The sequence below is a fragment of the Rhinoderma darwinii genome, chromosome 3 (assembly GCF_050947455.1).
Source record: "Rhinoderma darwinii isolate aRhiDar2 chromosome 3, aRhiDar2.hap1, whole genome shotgun sequence".
NCBI lineage: Eukaryota > Metazoa > Chordata > Amphibia > Anura > Rhinodermatidae > Rhinoderma > Rhinoderma darwinii.
The window spans coordinates 292604783-292626060 of record NC_134689.1 but is presented as its reverse complement, the minus strand read 5'-3'; the positions used below and the strand labels follow the sequence as shown (position 1 = coordinate 292626060).

Here is a 21278-nt window from a genome sequence, read left to right as displayed (position 1 = left end):
CTGCCAAAAATTGGTTTGTACATTGGAATGCGCCCGACCTCCTCCGATAAACCAGCGCTGATGACGTCGGCCCGTGTTTGCGCTGTGCAGCAGTGCCAACGTCATCAGCGCAGGTCTGTCTGTGGGCAGTCGAGTGGGGGCATGTCTCAGACTTCTAAAGAAGCTTTCCATAGCGAAGTCTGAGACTTCAGCGTCGATCTTGGAGAATGGAAAACGGGGGGTCCGGAGGTCATAGTCATGTATAGTTACATTTTTGGGGGGACTGGAGGGCCGCTTTAAAGGGGTTTTCCCATAATCATCATTTATCACCTATCCACAGTCTGATTTGTGGGGGTCCGACCACTGAGACCAACACTGATCCTGAAAACAGGGGTCCCTGAGTGCCCCATGTGAATGGAGTGGTAAGAAAACCCCTCTAATACTTTCTCACACTACCTTCACTTTATGCATTTGTTAGGTTTATACAATTTTGACAGGAAAAACGTCCACATGGCAGCAAATAATGGCTTTGATATTTGCCGATTGTGCTGCCGAAATCGGTCATTTTTACTCCAACACGATCGCTCAAGATCAACGGTTATTTAATGGTTTGTTGCTGATCTTTTCCCTTATTTACAACGGCCAATTATCTACGATTGCCCAGAAACAAGCAAATAGTAGCAAACAATGATCGTTTTCTCACTTATCGCTCACCATACTACATTAATTCACTACCTGGATTGTTGCTCAGTGCTTTTCTAATAATCGCACTGTGTACATGGGCAGCTATCTGTCGCATGGTAGGGATGATGATAGAGGAGACGCACTTGTAGTGACTGGCCACATAGAGATGCTACAGAGAAGTGTCTGGTACTGCGCAGCCCAGCTCACATTTATTTCGTCAAAACGTCTGTGAACCTAAAGAAACAAGAGCAGAGCAGAGCCAGCGCCGCACACTGAAGCCTCTGCCTAGAAATAATATTCTTTGTATGAGGTCTCTGCCCGCTTTCTATCAGAGACAGGCGCCCCGTTGTTTCTCGCATCGCCTCAGAGAGCTGGCAGTGGCAGCCACTGTGTGACAGGAGACAGGGGGCTCCCTGGCCGCACACACTCGGAGGAAGGGCCTGCTCCTGTGTGAGGGGCTTCGTGAGGGGAGGTGGCTGTGGGGCCTCACTTGCCCCCCGTGTTTGTGCTTTACTTCGCACACTCCCCCATTTTGAGCGGCTGCCGCAGGACGGAGGGGGCGTAAGGGTTGTGTGTCGCTGCGAGGGCTGGAGGCGGACAGGATGGCTCGGCCCAGGCCCCGAGACTACAAGGCTGGAGAACTGGTGTTTGCCAAAATGAAGGGATACCCGCACTGGCCGGCCCGGGTGAGTGCCCGCGGGAGAGGTTGTTGAAGGGCTGAAGAGAAGAACCCTCCCTATATAGTCTGTACACCCACAAAGGGGCGGGGAAACAAAGGCCGCTGTGCGCTATGCACACATTATATCTACGTATATATACAGTATATAGTCAGACCTAGGGCGGGGGAGGGGCAGCATCTGACTGACAGGTGAATGATACCCAGGATGTGTGAGGCCTGAGTATGGCAGCCGCATCCAGCATCCTTCCTAGTCTCCATGTCCCCTCCTATCACACAACACCGACATGTTTATGAATGTGTGGGGGGCTCAGACTAGGGGAGGGGGATCCATACTATTTGCTTATACTATGAATGTATTTTTTGTCTGTGGAAGAGATGTCAGTAAACAAACGTCCCCTCCCCCTTTCATGGGAGTTTTTACTTTTAAGCCCCGCCTACAAGTACAGGCCACGCCCCGCAGCAAAAGCTGTGATCCCAATAAACAGTAGTGCCAGGAGAGCACCCCCTTCTTATACACTGCTTCCATATTGCTGGCACTGTTTTATGACGACTGTTCACACTGGCGTTTTTAGTAATGGCTTCCGGTATTTTTTATTGCAATAATCGTACGATATGCTTTGCTACTCTTACTGTAAAAAATACTGTGACTTTAAGGGCATGGCCCCACGTGGCGTATTTCTTCCGCAACTGTCCGCATCAATGCCGCACATAATCTGCGTTGCAGATTCTGCGGCGGATCTGCCCAAAATGTGCAGTAAATTGATGCGGACTGGCCGTTGCGTATTCAGGTGAAAGTACTTCCCTTCTCTCTATCAGTGCAGGATAGAGAGAAGGGACAGCACTTTCCCTAGTGAAAGTCAACGAATTTCATACTTACCGTCCGTTGTCTGGGTGACGCGTCCATCCTTCGGCATCCAGCCCGACCTCCCTGGATGACGCGGCAGTCCATGTGACCGCTGCAGCCTGTGATTGGCTGCAGCCGTCACTTAGACTGAAACGTCATCCTGGGAGGCCGGACTGGAGACAGAAGCAGGGAGTTCTCGCTAAGTATGAACTTCTATTTTTTTGACAGGTTGCTGTATATTGGGATCGGTAGTCACTGTCCAGGGGGCAGAAACAGTTACTGCCGATCGCTTAACTCTTTCAGCACCCTGGACAGTGACTATTTACTGACGTCTCCTAGCAACGCTCCCGTAATTACGGGAGCCCCATTGACTTCCTCAGTCTGGCTGTAGACCTAGAAATACATAGGTCCAGCCAGAATGAAGAAATGTCATGTCAAAAAAGCAAGACGGATCCGCAGCACACATGACATGTGCATGACAGCTGCGGACTTCATTGCGGAATTTAGACTCTCCATTGAAGTCAATGGAGAAATTCCGCCATGAGTCCGCAACCAGTCCGCCACTGGTCCGCAACAGACAGAGCATGCTGCGGACACCAAATTCCGCTCCGCAGCCTATGCTCCGCAGCGGAATTTTACGCATCGTCTAAACGAACACTTCTAAATAGAAGTGGAAGTCAATGGAGAAACGGCTCCGCTGCGGATTAACGCTGCGGATTGTCCGCAGCGGAATTCAAGTGAAATTCCGCCACGTGTGAACCCAGCCTAAGGGATACCTAAAGTCAATGGTGTGCAAAAGGATCTGTTAGAAAACCGGCATATCTGTCATTGTACCGCTATGATTGGAAGCACTAATGTGAACATGGCTTTAATAGGTGTAAATGCTTTTTCTCATAATATATATTTTCATCATTTATTTTTAATACATTTTTATAGGGGTTGGAGCTCTGTTTGTGTTACTGAGCACCAAATCCCATGCTTCCCTTCATGCAGCCATCACATTTAAGGGAACCTGGCAGCAGAGTCATCCTAACCATGGGCAGCATGAAATAGTGACAGGTACCCTGAATGCAGTCAACAAGACTTTTCTCTGAAGCGTGGGTTCTGTATGTCTCCCCGTCAAAAAATCATGTCTCTTGCTACCTGGAGTCATTGGGGGCGATAAATCCAAACTGCTGCATAGGAAAAGTGGAGCAGTTTCCCATGGCAACCAATCAGATTCTACCTCTCATTTTTCAGAGGCTTTTTGAAAAATGAAAGTAGCAATCTGATTGGTTGCCATGGGAAACTACTCCACTTTTCCTATGCAGCAGTTTTATCTCCCCCAGTATGTCCAATGTTTTTAATGGCCGCCCGCTATTAACACAAACTCCTTATGGTAAATCTAGCCCAAATGATTTTCTGATAACGTGATATACACATCAGAGCCTGTGATCCTGGACCTCCACTGATTTCTAGAACGAAAAGCCCTATAGAGAGCTCACACCAAAGGGCGCTGCTCATCTATTTCTGTTACTGAAAACGTGATGCAACATTATAAGCAAAGGGCCATTCAAATGTGTCAGTTACATTAGACTCTGTTTACACTGGCGCTTTTCAGGTCTGTCATTTTTACAGAAAATATATAGAAAAGTTTGCATATCCCCATTGTACCATCAGTTGGCAGCAGATAGATTTATTTCCATTTACGTTGCTTTGACGGGCAGAATAGCATCAACAGAAGATTCAGGTGTGACTGTAGTTATACTCCATGTTATACTCACAGGGGTCCGAGATGCTGAGCTGCGGGGAGATGTATGGTGATTGTATCTATGGTGCATTACAAGGACACCCACTGACTAGTCCTGTATTACATACATCAGTGGGATGTCTGTGTGCCCCACTACTGCCATGTCTTTGTTACTCTGGGCAAGAGATTTCTATTACTTTAAAAATGTGAATATTTTTCTCCCATCCAGTATATATATTTACAAAAACCTTGGTCCTATCTACTCCATTATTTACTGTATAAGATTGTTTACATGATAAGATATAAAATATTGATAAACCTTATTACACATTGTATCAGACCCTTCATGGATCTCTTCCCAAGGTTGTAGAATACATCGACCTGAGAAGTAAAGGCTTCAAGCTGGAGGGTTAATACAAGGGTTAATACAGCTCAAGATGTTTCTTTTTCATTGGAAGTGGAAGAGGGGTGTCAGCGCTGGCTTGTTGGGAAGGGATGTGTGTGATAATGGAGATTCGGCAGCATCCGTCTCCGCACATGCAGTTACTCGGATCACCGCACCTCCATGGCTTCTGCTGTGTTTTCTCCATTCACTAGCACTGCCTCATCTACAATTGTAAGACGGAAAAAGCATCTCCATGTTTATTCGCCCTCTACAGAGCCGTCTGTTACGAGGAAGCGCCATTCTGATTGTACTCCAGACCTACTTACCAGAAATGGCTTGTCTGGATTTTTCTCTTGTTATTATTGGCTCCGCAGCTTTCATATGTTTTCACTTTTAATCCACAGATGTTACTGATATTGTTTTTGTAATGGAAGTATGTCCGAGCCATAGATGTATGAATTTTACAGGGGGATTATCTTAGGTTTTTATTTTGATGTGCTTCTATTTATCAGAAGAGAGATTTTGTATATTTCTGTGTGTTTGCCAGTGAAGCCATTACATGACATATCTATTAGATCTGTTATAAAACTGTGATTGTGAACTGTCTGGTGGCTGGGACCTCCATAAATCCTAGTGGTCCTGTTCCACTATCCACTTAGGGTATGTTCACATGGTCAGGATTTGCAATAGACAAATCCGCTGTGGATTTCCAGAGAAATTCTCAGCAGAAACACATGGATTAGGTTCCAAAAACCCCAACCAAGGTGCAGAGCAGTTCTGACCCTTCGTTTCAGCGAACAGTGGGTGTCTCAGATCCCCACCGGATTAAAACGTAACATTTCAGAAGGTTTTTTTTAGATAACAATTACCCTTTAAAGGGAATGTGTCGCAAATTGAAATGTTTTTTTTTTTTAGTAAGTTACTTATTTTTATTATATTTTTTTATGGTTTTTTTTTTGTGTCATTTTTTTTTTCTTCCACAAGGTGGGAAGTATTAAAAATTAAATAATTTGACATGTTTTCCTATGTTGGCCACCAGAGGGAGCACTTCCCAGATTTACAGCAAGGTGAATCAGGCAAAGAAACCTGACTCACAGCTGCTGTAAATGTGGGAGACTCAACCCCTACATATTTTTCGCTACAAGCCAGGAAGAGGTGTCATCAAATTGCTACGGCTTTGTTCACATCTGCGTCAGGGTTCCTTTCTGACGTTCCGTCGGAGCTTCCCATCAGAATGGAACCCTCACTAGGGTATTCATTCCGTCAAAACGACGGAACCCTTGCACAAGTGACACAAACGGAAACCATTTGCATCGGATCCGTCACCATATAAATCAATGGTGATGCAAACGGAAACCTATGATTTCCGTTTGTGGTTCCGTTCTGACGGAAAACTCAGACGGAACATCAGAACGGAACCCTGACGCAGATATGAACGAAACCTGAGCAGTGTCCAGGTCCAGTTTGGGAGTGATTTTACAAATGGCAGCTGGCAGCAGCTCTAGGACACACCAAAAGGCTAAGGCCTCATTTACACGAACGTGATATACGTCCGTGCGACGCGTGTGCTTTTCACGCGGGTCACACGGACCTATACAAGTCGATGGGGGCAATCAGACAGTCCGTGAGTTTTGCTCAGCGTGAGTGCGCTGAAAAAAACTCACGACATGTTCTAAATTTCTGCGTTTTTCGCGCATCACGCACCCATTGAAGTCAATGGGTGCGTGAAAACCACAAAGGTCGCACGGAAGCACTTCCGTGCGAACTGCGTGACTCGCGCAAGAGCTGTCAAACTCTGAATGTAAACAGAAAAGCACCACGTCCAAACGGAGTGTCTTAGATATGAGCGAACCGAACTTCACCGGGTTCGGCCGAACTCGTTTTGACCGAACCCGGCAAAAAATGTTCCGGTACACGACGTCAGGAGACAGTCACTGTCCAGGGTGTTGAAAGAGTTAAACTGGTTCAGCACCCTGGACAGTGACTTCCGATCACAATATACATGAACGTGTAAAAAAAAAAGAAGTTCTGACTTACCGATAACTCCCGGCTTCTTCCTCCAGTCTGACCTCCCGGGATGACGATTCAGTCCAAGTGACAGCTGCAGCCAATCACAGGCCAAGCACAGGCTGCAGCGGTCACATGGACTGCCGCGTCATCCAGGGAGGTGGGGCCGGATGTCAAGAGAGGGACGCGTCACCAAGGCAACGGCCGGGAGACCGGACTGGAGGAAGCAGGAAGTTCTTGGTAAGTATGAACGTCTTTTTTTTATTCACAGGTTGCTGTATATTGTGATCGGAATTCACTGTCGAGGGTGCTGAAAGAGTTACTGCCGATCAGTTAACTCTTTCAGCACCCTGGACAGTGACTGACGTCGACTAGCCTCATCTCTATGATGGCGGCTGCGCGAAAATCACGCAGCCGCGCATCATACACTGATGACACACGTAGCTGTCAAGTGCCTTTTGCGCACGCAAAACGCGGCGTTTTTTTGCGTGCGCAAAATGCACACGCTCGTGTAAATGAGGCCTAAGTGCCCAAAAAACATGTAAAAAAAATGCTTGATTAAGTTTCCCATTTACATCAATGGGAAAGCACGGCATTAGTACATACAACACACGTGGAAAAAGCGCACACAAAATGAGTAAAAAAGTGTGAAAAATGCGTAAAAAACGCTTTATTAAGCTTCCCATTTCCATCAATGGGAAGCGCACCGTTAATACATACAACGCCCTTTTTTACATAAAGTTTTTTTAAAAACTGCGTTGCTTAAAAAAGAAGCGTCGTGTCAATTATTTGGTGCGTAAAATGCGCCAAATGTTCTCAATGCGCCAAAAAATGTGCAAAAAACGCCTAAGGCCTTATTTACACGAGCGTATTTCACATCCGTGTTACGCGCGTTAAGAAAACGGACGTCACACGGACCTATGCAATTCAATGGGGCCATTCAGGCATTCAGTGTTTTTCACGCAGCGTGTGTCCGCTGTGTGAAACTCACTGCATGTCCTATACTTGTGCGTTTTTTGCGCATCACGCACCCATTGAAGTCAATGGGTGCGTGAAAATCACGGACAGCACACGGACGCACATCCGTGTGCTGTCCGTGATTCACTCAACAGTTGCTAAAGAAATGATGAGAAAAAGAAAAACACATCCTTCAGTTTATTTTGCTGACGTAAAAAACGTGTCACATACGCACATAAAAACGCAGACACGCACCGTACACGGATGTCACACGGAACTGCAACGCAGGAAAAACGCTGCGATTTTTATGCGCAAAACGGACACGTTCGTGTGAATAAGGCCTTAGCCAGTAAAAAGGCTAGCACTAACCTCCCATTATTACCGGTACTCACCGCCATCAGGGGTATCGGGAAGAGCCTAGTACGATACTTAGTAATGGACGTCGTCAAACAGATAACTGCCATTAAAGTATTAAAAAACACACAGACATAAGATTTTTTTTATTCAAATAAAAACTCCCCCACACAACCCTCTTTGACCATTTTATTTAACCCCTTCCCGACATTTGACATATCCATACGCCAAAGTCGGGTAGGGGAAGTATTGAACGGGCTCACGGAGTGAACCCGCTCCAAACGATGCCGGTGTCGGCTGTTTGCTACAACCGACACTTCAGAGTAACTAGCGGCATCGCACTCGAGCGCAATCCCGCTCGTTTAACTCAGTAAATGCTGCGGTCAACAGAGACCGCAGCATTTAAATAGTTAGAAAGAGGGAGCGATCCCCTCTAACAGCTCATCGCACCCCCCGTAACGCAATGGCAGGGGGGCAATGGTTGCTATTGCTGCCTGGGGGCCTAGTGAAGGCCCCCAGGTCCGCCATCTTTGTGCACCTATTAAGCCCTGCCTCCGGAGATTTTTTACGGTCATGTGCATCGGGCCCAATACTGTGAACCGCTGCTACACAGTGATTGACAGTAGGAGCGAGGACTGAATGTTGCAGCGGCGTATTAGCGCCACTGTTCCTTCAAAACATGAATTGCCGGGCGGTCCACATTCACAGAAGGCAGGGCCCAGTAATAGATTTGTATTAGCGTCAGTGACTGCAGGGCTGATGCTCTTCAATAAAATGGCGCCTATTTACTTGAGGGTCTCTGTGTACTGCACATGCTACGGAGCATGTGCAGTTCACAGTAAGAAGGGCACCAGCATATGAGATGGGGTCTGCCCCTGTCCCTAGTGTTCTATGCTCTGGGTATGCCGTATAGCACCTGTGTATGTGTCATGAAGAGACCCATAAACAGATGCTAATAAAGATGGCTGCCCCCACAAAAGGAAAAAAATAAAAACATAAAGTTACATTAGGAAACACATTAAAATAATAAAAAATAGGCCTATAATTTAAAATACATCAAATAACTAAATAAATAAAAAAAATTCCTTTAAGCTATCGGGCATATATTCTGCCGACAGTTATTTCTGCTTACTCCACCATAAACCCTCGTCCGAGCGTGCATGTTTATTTGGATGGGGAGAGCTAATAATCCACTACTAGACCCCACAGGCAGTGGCTTCTTTTCCTTGGGAACAAATTCCTTCAAGTCATGTATGTTGCGAGGTGGTGCTCAATGGATCAGACTTTTTCCGCCAATCCTACAGATGCTCGATCGGATAATCGAATTGAGATCTGGGAAATTTGGAGGACAAGTCAACGCCTTGAACTCTTTGTCATGTTCCTCAAACCATTCCTGAACTATTTTTGAAGTGTGACATGGCACATTATCCTGCTGAAAGAGGCGACTGCCATTAGGGACTACTGTTACCATGAAGGAGAGTATTTGGTCTGCAGCAATGTTTAGGTAGGTGGTACATGTCAAAAAACCACACGAAAGCCACGGCTTTAGCTTTCCCAGCAGAACATCACATTGCCTCTGTCAGCTTGCCTTGTAGTCATAGTGCATCCTGGTGCTAACTCTTCCCAGGTTAGAGACGCTCGCGCACCCGGCCGTCCACAAGATCTTAGGGTAAAGTCACACACAGAGTTTTGATGCAGTTTTTTTTTAACCAAAGCCAGAAGTGGATCTTAGGCCTCATTTACACGAGCGTATTATACGCGCGTGCGACGCGCGTGCTTTTCACGCGTGTCGTACGCACCTATAATAGTCTATGGGGCTGTTTAGACGATGCGTGAATTTTGCGCTGCGTGAGTGCGTTGCGTAAAACTCACGACATGTTCTATATTCTTGCGTTTTTCACGCAACACGCACCCATTGACTTCAATGGGTGCGTGAAAACAACGCATGGCACACGGACGGTCCTGCGTTGCATGCGCGAAAATCACGCAAGAGCTGTCAAAAGGAAGAATGTAAACAGAAAAGCACCACGTACTTTTCTGGTTACAAACATCCAAACGGAGTGTCAAATTAGAGATGAGCGTACCGAACTTCACCGGGTTCGGCCGAACTCGTTTTGACCGAACCCGGCAAAAAATGTTCGGGTACGCCACGTCAGGAGACAGTCACTGCCCACGGTGCTCAAAGACTTAAACTGTTTCAGCACCATGGACAGTGACTTTCGATCACAATATACATATACGTGTAAAAAAAAACAGAAGTTCGGACTTACCGATAAGTCCCGGCTCCTTCCTCCAGTCCGACCTCCCGGGATGACAATTAAGGCCAAGTGACAGCTGCAGCCAATCACAGGCCAAGCACAGGCTGCAGCCAATCACAGGCCAAGCACAGGCTGCAGCCAATCACAGGCTGCAGCGGTCTCATGGCCTGCCGCGTCATCCTGGGAGGTGGGGCCGGATGACAAGAGAGGGACGCGTCACCAAGGCAACGGCCGGGAGACCGGACTGGAGGAAGCAGGCAGTTCATGGTAAGTTTGAAAGTCTTTTTTTATTCACAGGTTGGTGTATATTGTGATCGGCAGTCACTGTCGAGGGTGCTGAAAGAGATCCTGCCGATCAGTTAGCTCTTTCAGCACCTTGGACAGTGACGGGCGTTGACTAGCCTCATCTCTATGATGGCGGCTGCGCGAAAATCTCGCAGCCGCGCATCATACACGGATGACACACGGAGCTGTCAATTGCCTTTTGCGCACGCAAAACGCAGCGTTTTTTTGCGCGCGCAAAACGCACACGCTCGTGTAAATGAGGCCTAAAGGAAAGCAAAGGTGTATAGAAAAGACTGATGCATCTGCATTCTTTGGTGTCCAACGATGTTAAGGCTGGGTTCACATTGTGCGTATTTGTTGCGATATACCAACTTTCTCAGTTATAGTCCGAATTGAAGATAAAAACAGTAAACTAGTAAATGAACGATTGTACATCATCAGTCAACAACACCACCACACGGCTTTGGAGATGCTGAATGACTGACAATATCTAGCGACATTTAAGTTATGGTTCAGACAATTTGTATAATGTGTGTGAGTATGATAAAAAAAATAGGGGCAAATTATGAAAAACGTCACAGACGGGTCTTGTTTTTAGTAAAAATGTTGCAGGCGCTGCAATATTTTCTGCTCAAAACCCTGTTAGACATCCTATGCCAGGTCCGACATGGTGTACGTAAGCACAAAGTTGCAGACACAAAGTTACTATTGGCTTTGCAAAATTTGGGCGACATGTTTGGCTTCAAATCTTGTACTTGCATCACAATTTTATATATATACCTGCGGTAATTTGGTGAAATTGATGTATGTCTATTTTTTATGTCAGATTCGTATCATTTAGAACTATAGAATTTTAGAATAACATATTAACCCCTTCCAGGATCCCGATATCCACATATGTGATACTGGTTGCGTGGGCTCCCGCTGCAGCGGCCGGGATTGGAAATTGATTTTGCCCGTTCAACCCCTTAAATGCTGCGCTCAATTGCAACCGCAGCATTTAAGTGGTTGGACAGAGGGAGGGTGCTCCCTCTGTTAGTCATCAATGGCCTGATGGGTTGCCATGGCGGCGTTGGCCTGCCATTACTGTATTCCTATTAAGCCGCGCCAGAGGCACATCCTAATAAACTGCCTGTCAGTTTAAGGCTATGTTCACACCAGTCGGATATGCTGCGGAAAAGTCGTATATACGACTAAGTTGACCACTGCCGAAATCAGCAGCCAGAAAGGAAAAGTTCTATACTCACCTCTCCTGGTGTTGCCATAGCAACACATCCTTGCTCTTCCGGATTATTTGTGTCCAGGCGGTCTGCTGTGATAAAGTTTCATCACGTGACCGCTGCAGTCTATGATTGGCTGCAGGGTATGGATTTGCCTTTTTTTTTTGCTGGGAATACGGAGTGTAATCACAGCAAATTCCGAAAACAATAGCATTTGTTGTGAAATTTGACTTCCTCATTGAACTCAATGGGGTAATTCTGCAACAAATGCGCAGCAAATTCGCAGCATAATTTAACATGCTGAGGATTTATTATCTGCACTGCAGGTGGATATATGCACGTATTCTGCGTGGACTTTTTCCACAGCATGTGGATGAGATTTGTTTTTGTCTGCAAATGTGAATGCAAAATCTGCAGCATATGCGCGCGTGTGAACATAAGGTCGCACATAGCGTAAACACTGCGGAAGTTCCGACCGGACGCATTGTGAAGTCCTCTAGTATGACTAAAAATAATTATTAAATACAGTTAAGACCATAACAACCCAAACTATTAGGATCAATGCACATGATGCGTATTAAAACCGCGCGTATTTGCGTGCGCCAAAACTGCAGAGTAATACAGTACCAGCAAAGACAATGAGATTCCATGGAATCTCATGTCCGCGCTGCGGTATTTTTCGGGATGGAAATTCACCCACGGTTTGTATTTTCAAAACCGCGGCATGTAAATTTATCCCGCGATTCCGCATGCGAATTCAATCCCTGTAGTTCTACAGAAATACGCAGCAAAACCCGCAGCATTAAAACGCTGCGATTTACACCGCAAAACACAAAAAAAAAAATCGCACAGAAAACCGCATAAAAAATGCACAAATTTCCGCTGCAAAATGCGCAACGTGTGCATGTAGCCTAAAAATGAGTCTGTCACCAGAAATGTTCCCATTAAAGCAGCAGCACAGCAATATAGTGTAGCCTCACCTGAATATAACGCTGTTTTCATTTTTCAGATGAGTGGCTCCGTTGCAGTGATAATAACTTTATTCTTCATATGCAAATGAGATTTTTGGAGTAACGAGGGCGTCACCATTGCTCCAAACAGCTCTACCTTCTACCCTAGTCCTTCTTTGATTGACAGGGCCAGGCAGTGTAAAAGCCGTGATTATGCCTGACCCCGTATTCTCCTGAGCGCGTCCGCGCCTCTGCTTCCAAATCGACGTGTGCGCAGTACATCCCTGAAGTTTTCTTTGCATGCACCGATTATATCACACTATACTTGGGTATAGTGTGACGTAATCGGCGCAATCTCACGGCTTATTGCATTTTGATTCTTTTTTCGATCCGATTGCGGTAAAAACGTGTTCACACATCACGGTCAAAACGCATTTTGACTGCAACGTTTGACCCCAACCTTAGGATACACCTCTTAATCATTGAATTCAGGTGTTTCATTAAAGGGATTGTCCGGGATTTAATGACTTTGTGTTAATGCATGTAATTTATAAATGTAAATACATTTGTAATATACTTACATTTTCCAAACACATGTCCGTTATTTGTGCGTTGTTCTCGCATCACGCACCCATTGAAGTCAATGGGTGCGTGAAAATCACGTGCAGCACACGGAAGCACTTCCGTGTGACGCGCGTGATTCGCGCAACTGCAGTAAAAATTATGAATGAAAACAGAAAAGCACCACGTGCTTTTCCGTTTACAAACATACAAACAGTGTCATAATGATGGCGGCTGCGCAAAAATCACGCAGCCACGCATCATGCGCAGCTGACACACGGAGCTGTTAAGTACCTTTTGTGCGCCGGCAAAACGCCGTGTTTTTTGCGCGCGCAAAAGGCCGTGTTTTTTGCGCGCGCAAAAGGCACACACTAGTGTAAATCCGGCCTTAAGGCCACGATCACACACACACACACACACACACACACAGTTTTGATGACGTTTTTGGCTCAGGTTTTTTTTTAGCCAAATCCAGAAGTGGATCCCAAATAAAGGAAATTTGTAAATAAAAGACTGATGCCTCTCCAAGTGTGTCCACTTCTGTGTTTGGCTAAAAAAAACTGAGCCAAAAAATTGCATCAAAACTTACAAACATTTGTGAAAGAATGGGTTGTACTGAAGAGCTCACTGAAGTCCAGCGTGGTACTGTAACAGGATGCCACCATTCAACAAGTCAATTTGTGAAATTTGTTCCTTCTTACATATTCCACGATCAACTGTGAGTGTTATTATTGCAAAGTGGAAGCGTTTAGCAACTACAGCAACTTAGCCACCAAGTGGCCACCACGTAAAGCTACAGAGCGGAGTCGCTGAGGCGGATAGTGCATAAAAGTCGCCAACGCTCTGCTGACTCAATAACTGCAGAACTCCAAACCTCCTCTGGTATTAACATCAGCACAAAAACTGTGCATCAGGAGCTTTATGGCATGCAAGCCTTACATCACCAAGCACAATGCCAAGCATCGGATGGAGTGGTGGAAAAGACGCCGCCACTGGACTCCGGAGCAGTGGAAACGTGTTCTGTGGAGAGGCAAATCACGCTTCTCTATCTGGCAGTCTGATGGACGAGTCTGGGACAGGAGAACGTTACCCTCCTGACTGCATTGTGCCAGCTGTAAAGTTTGGTGGAGAAGGGCTAATGCTATGGGGTTGTTTTTCAGGGGTTGGCCTACTTAGTTCCAGTGAAGGGAAAGGGCTTGTCCACACGTAATGGAATTTCTGCAGCAATTCCGCAGAAACTAGCACATATTCTGCTGCGGAGAAACCGCACCATTTCCTGCAGAAAATTGTGCGTATTTTGCTGCGTTTTTCTCAATGCTGGAAGATGGTGACATCTCCTCTGAAAAACGCAGGAAAAATACGCACTGCAGGTGAATTTCTGCTTGGAAATTCTGCGCAGTGTGTGGATAAAATTTGTTAAATCTCACCCACTTTGCTGCTACTGTATTCAGCTGCGTATTTTCCGTCCGCGATTTCGGACATAAAATTTGCATCAATTCCGCTACGTGTGGATAAGCTAAGGCTGAGTTCACACGGGCGGATACACTGTGTAATAGTACGCAGCGTATCCGCCCTGTCAGCCGAAGCGAATTCCGGGCGAAACTGGTGGTCTAGTTTTTTGCCTGGAATGTTCGCTGCAGAAAACTGCAGCACTTAGCCGGCCTCCTGGGATGACGTTTCATTCCTGGAGACCGCAGCAGCCTGTGATTGGCTGCAGTGGCGGTCACATGGGATGAAGAGTCATCCCAGGAGACCGGCTGTCTGACATCATCCATGCTGGCCTCTTGGGATGATGTTTCATCCCATGTGACCACCGCTATAGACTGTGATTGGCTGCAGCGGTCACATGGGATGAAACGTCATGCCAGGAGGCCAGCCTGGAGGAAGAAACACAGAATTCTGGGTAAGTAGAAGATTTTTTTTTCTGAGTTGCGTTTTTTGCGGCAGAACCACTGCGAACTTACCGCAAAAAAAGCAGCAACTGCTATTTGTTGCAGGATTTACCTCCCCATCAAATTTAATGGGGAAAACCTGCAACAAATAAGCACGGTTTACGCAAATACAATTGACATGCTGCGGAATAAAACTCTGCACCGCTGGTCACTTTCTGGGCTTTTTCCGCTCAGTATTTATGTAGCGTGTGGATGAGATTTGTTTTATCTCATCCACTTTGCTGTTACTGTGTTTGCTGCAGATTTTCCGCAACAAATCCCGTTGCGGAAAAACCGCAGTATTTACGCAACGTGTGAACTGACCCTAAATGCTTCAGAATACCAAGACATTTTGGACAATTGTATTGTTCCAACTTTGTCAGAACAGTTTTGGGAAGGCCCTTTTCTGTTCCAGCATGACTGTGCCCCAGTGCACAAAGCAAAGTCCATAAAGGCATGGTTGGGTGAGTTTGGTGTGGAGGAAGTTGACCGGCCCGCTCAGAACCCCGACCTCATCCCCATCGAACACCTTTGGGATGAACTAGGAAAGAGATTGTGAACCAGGTCCTCTCATCCAACATCCGTGTCTGACCTCACAAATGATCTTCTGGATGAATGGCCAAAAATTCCCAGATACACTCCAAAATCTAGTAGAAAGTCTACCCAGAAGAGTGGAGGCTGTTTAAGCTGCAAAGGTGGGGAACAACTCCATATTAATTTATGTGGCTTTAGAATGGGATAAGCAAACTATTGCCAGCTCCTAGAAACAACCACCTGTCGTTCGTTTTTCTTTGGTCGGGTGCTGGATGCACTACTATATGACCAATGAGAAGCTTAATGCTGTGTGGCGAGGTACTCTTCCAAATTTTCAGATAATATGGAATCCATGGGTTACTTATGCATTCTCCTCTTGAACTCTTGAGGCACATTTGCTGAGTACATTATTTCCCTGAATGGCCAATCTGATTTGTTCTCTGTGCATGGTTGGACTAACCCCTATCACCCCTTACTTCTGCTCGTACCCCACAGACTAGCCTACGAATCTCCTCCTCATACTCCTACCTGTTTCTCTTCGGACTATATGGCCATTTGTTAATTAGGATGTATTCACACGGTGCTGTTTCGGCACGTTTTTTGCCGCGCGACTGAAAACTTCATGCGATTTGCTGCAGTTTTGCTATTAGGATGGAAACTGCTGCAAACCGCGGTAATAATGCATTTGGGTTTCAGCCGCGCGATAAAAACCGCAGCAGAACCACACCGTGTGAATACACCCTAATATTGAGAATCTTGCCTGTTGTTTTATGATGCATTTGTGAGACTTTTATGTATTTTACGACTTTTGTCAATAAAAACAATGTGTACAAAATAAACATGAAGAAATAAACACTTATTAATGTTTACAGATTGATGAACTACCAGAAGGAGCCGTGAAACCACCGGCAAATAAATTTCCAATCTTCTTCTTTGGCACCCATGAAACGTAAGTTTTTACGTATTACTGATTTATATGTAAATGATATAACGATAGCATGACTATCTGCTCATTCTTGTACACAGATGCGATACATGTAGACAAACATCAGAGGGCCTGTAGCTTTATACAATAACTATAATCTGCTATTGGGAAACGATTCACCGTACAGAGTACATTGCAAAGTATGAGAACATAGGGAGAAGTTTACTACTAAGCGCAAGTCTGTAAATTCAGCGTGGCATGTGCATGTTCCCTATCACGGGAGATTGGATATTTCGGCATTCACAACAGAAATAGGCCAAATTATACCTTAAATTGTTCGCTGACACTCTGATGGTGCTGAACATTAGTAGATCAGTTGCATTCTGTGCGAGTATGAAGCCCTGTCCATTTTTCTCAACACAATTTAGAAATTACGCATGTGTTGAAAAAAGTGGCGCATGGACTTCATAATTATTGCATTCTGCCCGAACATTTAATTTGTCAATGTAGTTAAAGCAGGAAAGCAGTGTAATTGCATTAACCCTTTAGTAACCCTATTTTGAGGCCTTAAAGGGCTATTCCATTTTCAACAAATTGATGTTATTTTCTGTATAATAAAAAGTTGTACTTTTTTCCAATATACTTCCTGTATTAATTCCTTGCGGTTTTTAAGATCTGTGCTTGTTGTTATTCAGTAAGAACATTCATGGTTTACTTCCAGTTGATAAAATTCTATCCATGGTCATGTGATGGACACACAGGTGCTGGGATCATTAGAAGACACAGCTCTCATACACATACTGTAACTGTAACGAGCCATGCACCTGTGTAACCATCACATGACCAGGGACAGAATTTTATATACTGGAAGTAAACAATGAATGTTCTTACTGAATAACAAGCAGAGATCTTGAAAACAGTGAAGAATTAATACAGAAACTGTATTAGAAAATTAAATAACTCTTAAAGGGGTTTTCCAGTCCCTAAAAACTGATGGCCTATCCTCAGGATAGGCCATCAATAGCTGATGGGTTGGGGTCCGACTCCCGGGACCCTCGCCGATCAGCTGTTTTGAAGGGGGTGCAGCGCTCATCCCTTCATTTCTACTTGCTCACTGTGAATCATCGACAAAGATGTAGCGGCGATTCACAGGTATTGCAGCATTCTTCTCACATTGAAGTGAATGGGAGAAAAGGCTGCAATACCTGTGAATCGCCACTACATGTGTGTCGACGATTCACAGTGAGCAAGTAGAAATGAAGGGGAAGCAGCGCTCATACGAGCGCTGCACCCCATTCAAAGCAACTGATCGGCGGGGGTCCCTGGAGTCAGACCCCAACCCATCAGCTATTGATGGCCTATCCTGAGGATAGGCCATCTATTTCTAAGGACTGGAAAACCCCTTTAGATATACAAAAAAATAACACTAATTTGCAGAGACTTGACAAACCCCTTTAATGACCAAGCAATTTTTTTCTATTTTTTCTTCGTCGCATACAAAGAGCCAAAACATTTTAATTTTTTAGTAGACATAGCCGTGTGAGGGCTTGCATTTTGTGGGACGATTTTTTTTTTTTTAATGGCACCATTTTGGGGTTCATATAAGTTATTGATTAACTTTTGTTATTTTTTTGTGGGGGGGCTGGTGCCCGATTGTCAATAGACAGCCCGGCACCCGTTCTAGCTGACATGGGAGACCTGTGCTGAACGTATGACACACTTCCGTGAAAATGCGGCGCTGTGACATAAGTACCCTCGCTGAGCGCTGTAAAAAGCCTTATTGCCATCATTAAGGGGTTTAGACATCGCCACCTATTTTTATGGAGCCTTTATCTATTTAACATTTTTAATCTTTTCCATATTTCAGTGCATTTTTGGGACCCAAAGATCTGTTCCCTTACAAGGAATTTAAGGACAAGTTTGGAAAGTCAAATAAGCGGAAAGGATTCAATGAAGGATTGTGGGAAATAGAAAACAACCCTGGAGTCAAATTTACTGGATACCAGGTATTGTGCTTTTCATAATTACACACATAGGGCCATTGTTTTAAACCCTGCTGTCAACGTGCATTATTTTGGGTTGTACCATTTGCATTATTGTGGCACATTACAGCTGCATTGCATTGGACCAATTTACAGATGGTACAGTGCAAAGCATTGACTATGTGCCGCTATGGGATGTGGTGTCACTATGTCTATATTTCACATCCTATCACTTGGAATATGTTTACTTGTACCCGAAAACCTGAGATGGTATTGGGGTTAGGGTATGTGCACACACACTAATTACGTCCGTAATTGACGGACGTATTTCGGCCGCAAGTCCCGGACCGAACACAGTGCAGGGAGCTGGGCTCCTAGCATCATACTTATGTACGATGCTAGGAGTCCCTGCCTCGCTGCAGGACAACTGTCCCGTACTGTAATCATGTTTTCAGTACGGGACAGTAGTTCCACGGAGAGGCAGGGACTCCTAGCATCGTACATAACTGATGTGGAGCCCGGCTCCCTGCACTGTGTTCGGTCCGGTACTTGCGGCCGAAATACGTCCGTCAATTACGGACGTAAATAGTGTGTGTGCACATACCCTTAGGGTGTGTTCACATCACCGTTGCCCTTCCGTTGAGGGGTTCCGTCGGGTTAACCCCTCAACGGAAAGGCAAGCGTAAACCTCAGCTTCCCTTAATGTGAACACACCCTTAATGTATAAAATCACTTGTAACCATACACAGATTAGCACAAGTGCTTTTGTGCGTGTGAATATTACTAATGTTATGGTTCAGTTTTTGTTAATAATTAGAATATCCTGCTGTGTAGGCATTCTAGGGAAAGTTGTAGTCCAAACTGCCGATAAACGATGAGACAAAATGTACGTGCTCCCAGCTTATAAAAGATCAGAAGTTATAGGATCATTTACAAAAGAAAAAAAAAAATGAAGGTGCACTTAGATCAGAATAATAGTAAAAAGAATATACAATATGTAAAGAATACTTCTTTCTATTTTCACAGATGCATCTGAAGGTGAGCACCATGAACTGCAAGAAACAATACAAGACAGTACAAGGGAAACACGGCCTTTTACTGTGGAGGAAGTTCTAGAATGTTCTAGAAAACTTTGCATTAAGATTAAGTAGGTGCAGGTGGGAACACACTCAGAAGGGTCTGCTTGCAGCTCCTAGAATTGAAAGCTACAGCCACTGCTTGGAAAAGGTGGTTCGAAATGACCCTTGGGACAGTTTCACACATGTGTATTATGGTGGCAACACTTGGACCTCTGTCCATTTTGCTAAATCTTAGGGCACCAACCATAGAACCCTACAGAAATCTCAATGAGGTTCAGTGTTGTTGCAGCCATAATACGTATATAAAAAGGGAATCATATCATATCCGTGTGAAAATGTCCTTTTAATGCCTGGGCTCCTGTAGACCAGGAGCGAAGTCACATTGAATTTTCACTCTAAGGGCACATTTACACGAACGTGATATACAGTACGTCCGTGCAATGCGCGTGATTTTCACGCGCCTCGCACGGACCTATATTAGTCTATGGGGCCGTTTAGACAGTCCGTGATTTTTACGCAGCGTGTGTCCACTGCGTAAAACTCACGACATGTCCTATATTCCTTTGTTTCTCGCGCATCACGCACCCATTGAAGTCAATGGGTGCGCGAAAATCACGCGCTCCACACGGAAGCACTTCCGTGGGACGCACGTGATTCGCGGAACAGCAGTAAAAAGTATGATTGAAAACAGAAAAGCACCACGTGCTTTTCTGTTTACAAACATCCAAACGCAGTGTCATAATGATGGCAGCTGCACGAAAAACACGCAGCCGCGCATTATATGGTGATGACACACGGAGCTGTTAAGTGCCTTTTGCGCGCGCAAAACGCTGCATTTTTTGCGCGCGCAAAACGCACACGCTCATGTAAATCGGCCCTAAGGGGGGATTTACAAGCGCGTGCGATTGCGTGCGCAAAAAACGCGGCCTTTTGCGTGAGCAAAAGGCACTTAACAGCTCTGTGTCGCATCACAAAGGATGCGCGGCTGCGTGCTTTTCACGCAACCGCCATCATTATGACACTCCGTTTGGATGTTTGTAAGCAGAAAAGCACGTGGTGCTTTTCTGTTTGCAAACATACTTTTGACTGCTGTTGCGCGAATCATGAGCGTCCCACGGAAGTGCTTCCGTGTGGAGCGCGTGATTTTCACGCACCCATTGACTTCAATGGGTGCGTGATGCGCGAAAAAAGCTGAAATATAGGACCTGTCGTGAGTTTTACGCAGTGGACACACGCTGCGTAAAAATCACTGACAGTCTGCATTGCCCCATAGACTAATATAGGTCTGTGCGAGGCGCGTGAAAAACGCGCGTATTGCACGGACGTATATCACATTCGTGTAAATCCGCCCTAAGAGTCACCTGTCTGGTAGCACATTGGACCTCCTTTGGGCTTCAAAACTGCAGCAATTCATCATGGCATAGATTCCACTGGGTGTTGAAAAAGTTCTGCAGGTATATTGGCCGATGCGGACAGGACAGCTTCTCGCATTTGCCGCCATAGTGTCCTTCTGCCATAGGGTAAACAGCTGCCATGGAGGGATGAACTTGGTCGGCCACAATCCTTAGGTAAGCCCTACTGTTCAAATGCCCATCCACAGGACATCAGAGGACCCAGGGTGTGCCAAGAAAACATTCCCCACACTATTACTCCACCTCCACCAGCCTGAACTGTTGATACCTGATAGGAAGGGTTCATTGATTCTTGCTGACCCTCCCATCAGCATTCTGGACTCATTTGACCAGGTGATGTCTTTCCACTGCTCAGCGATCCGATTTTTGCTCTCTCTTGTCCACTGGCATCTTGTCTGTCTTTGGCTGGGTTCACACGACCACATTAACGTCCGTAATGGACGGACGTATTTCGGCCGGAAGTCCCGGACCGAACTCAGTGCAGGGAGCCGGGCTCCTAGCATCATAGTTATGTACGACGCTA

The 21278-nt window shown here is 45.5% G+C and overlaps 1 protein-coding gene across 2 annotated transcripts in view; it reads left to right on the top strand.

Moving 5' to 3' along the window:
• Positions 1-870: 870 nt before the first annotated feature.
• Positions 871-21278, top strand: part of HDGFL3 (HDGF like 3) — a 41383-nt gene continuing 20975 nt past the window's right edge. The window contains exons 1-4 of one of the 2 annotated variants that reach the window (XM_075855240.1): positions 871-1349; positions 16230-16306; positions 18150-18288; positions 19291-19302. In XM_075855240.1, the coding sequence (XP_075711355.1) occupies positions 1266-1349; positions 16230-16306; positions 18150-18288; positions 19291-19302 (312 nt within the window). In that variant the 5' untranslated portion in view covers positions 871-1265. Of the gene's footprint in view, positions 1350-4465; positions 4532-16229; positions 16307-18149; positions 18289-19290; positions 19303-21278 lie in introns of those variants that run through there. The other variant, XM_075855241.1, reaches the window with a different exon arrangement.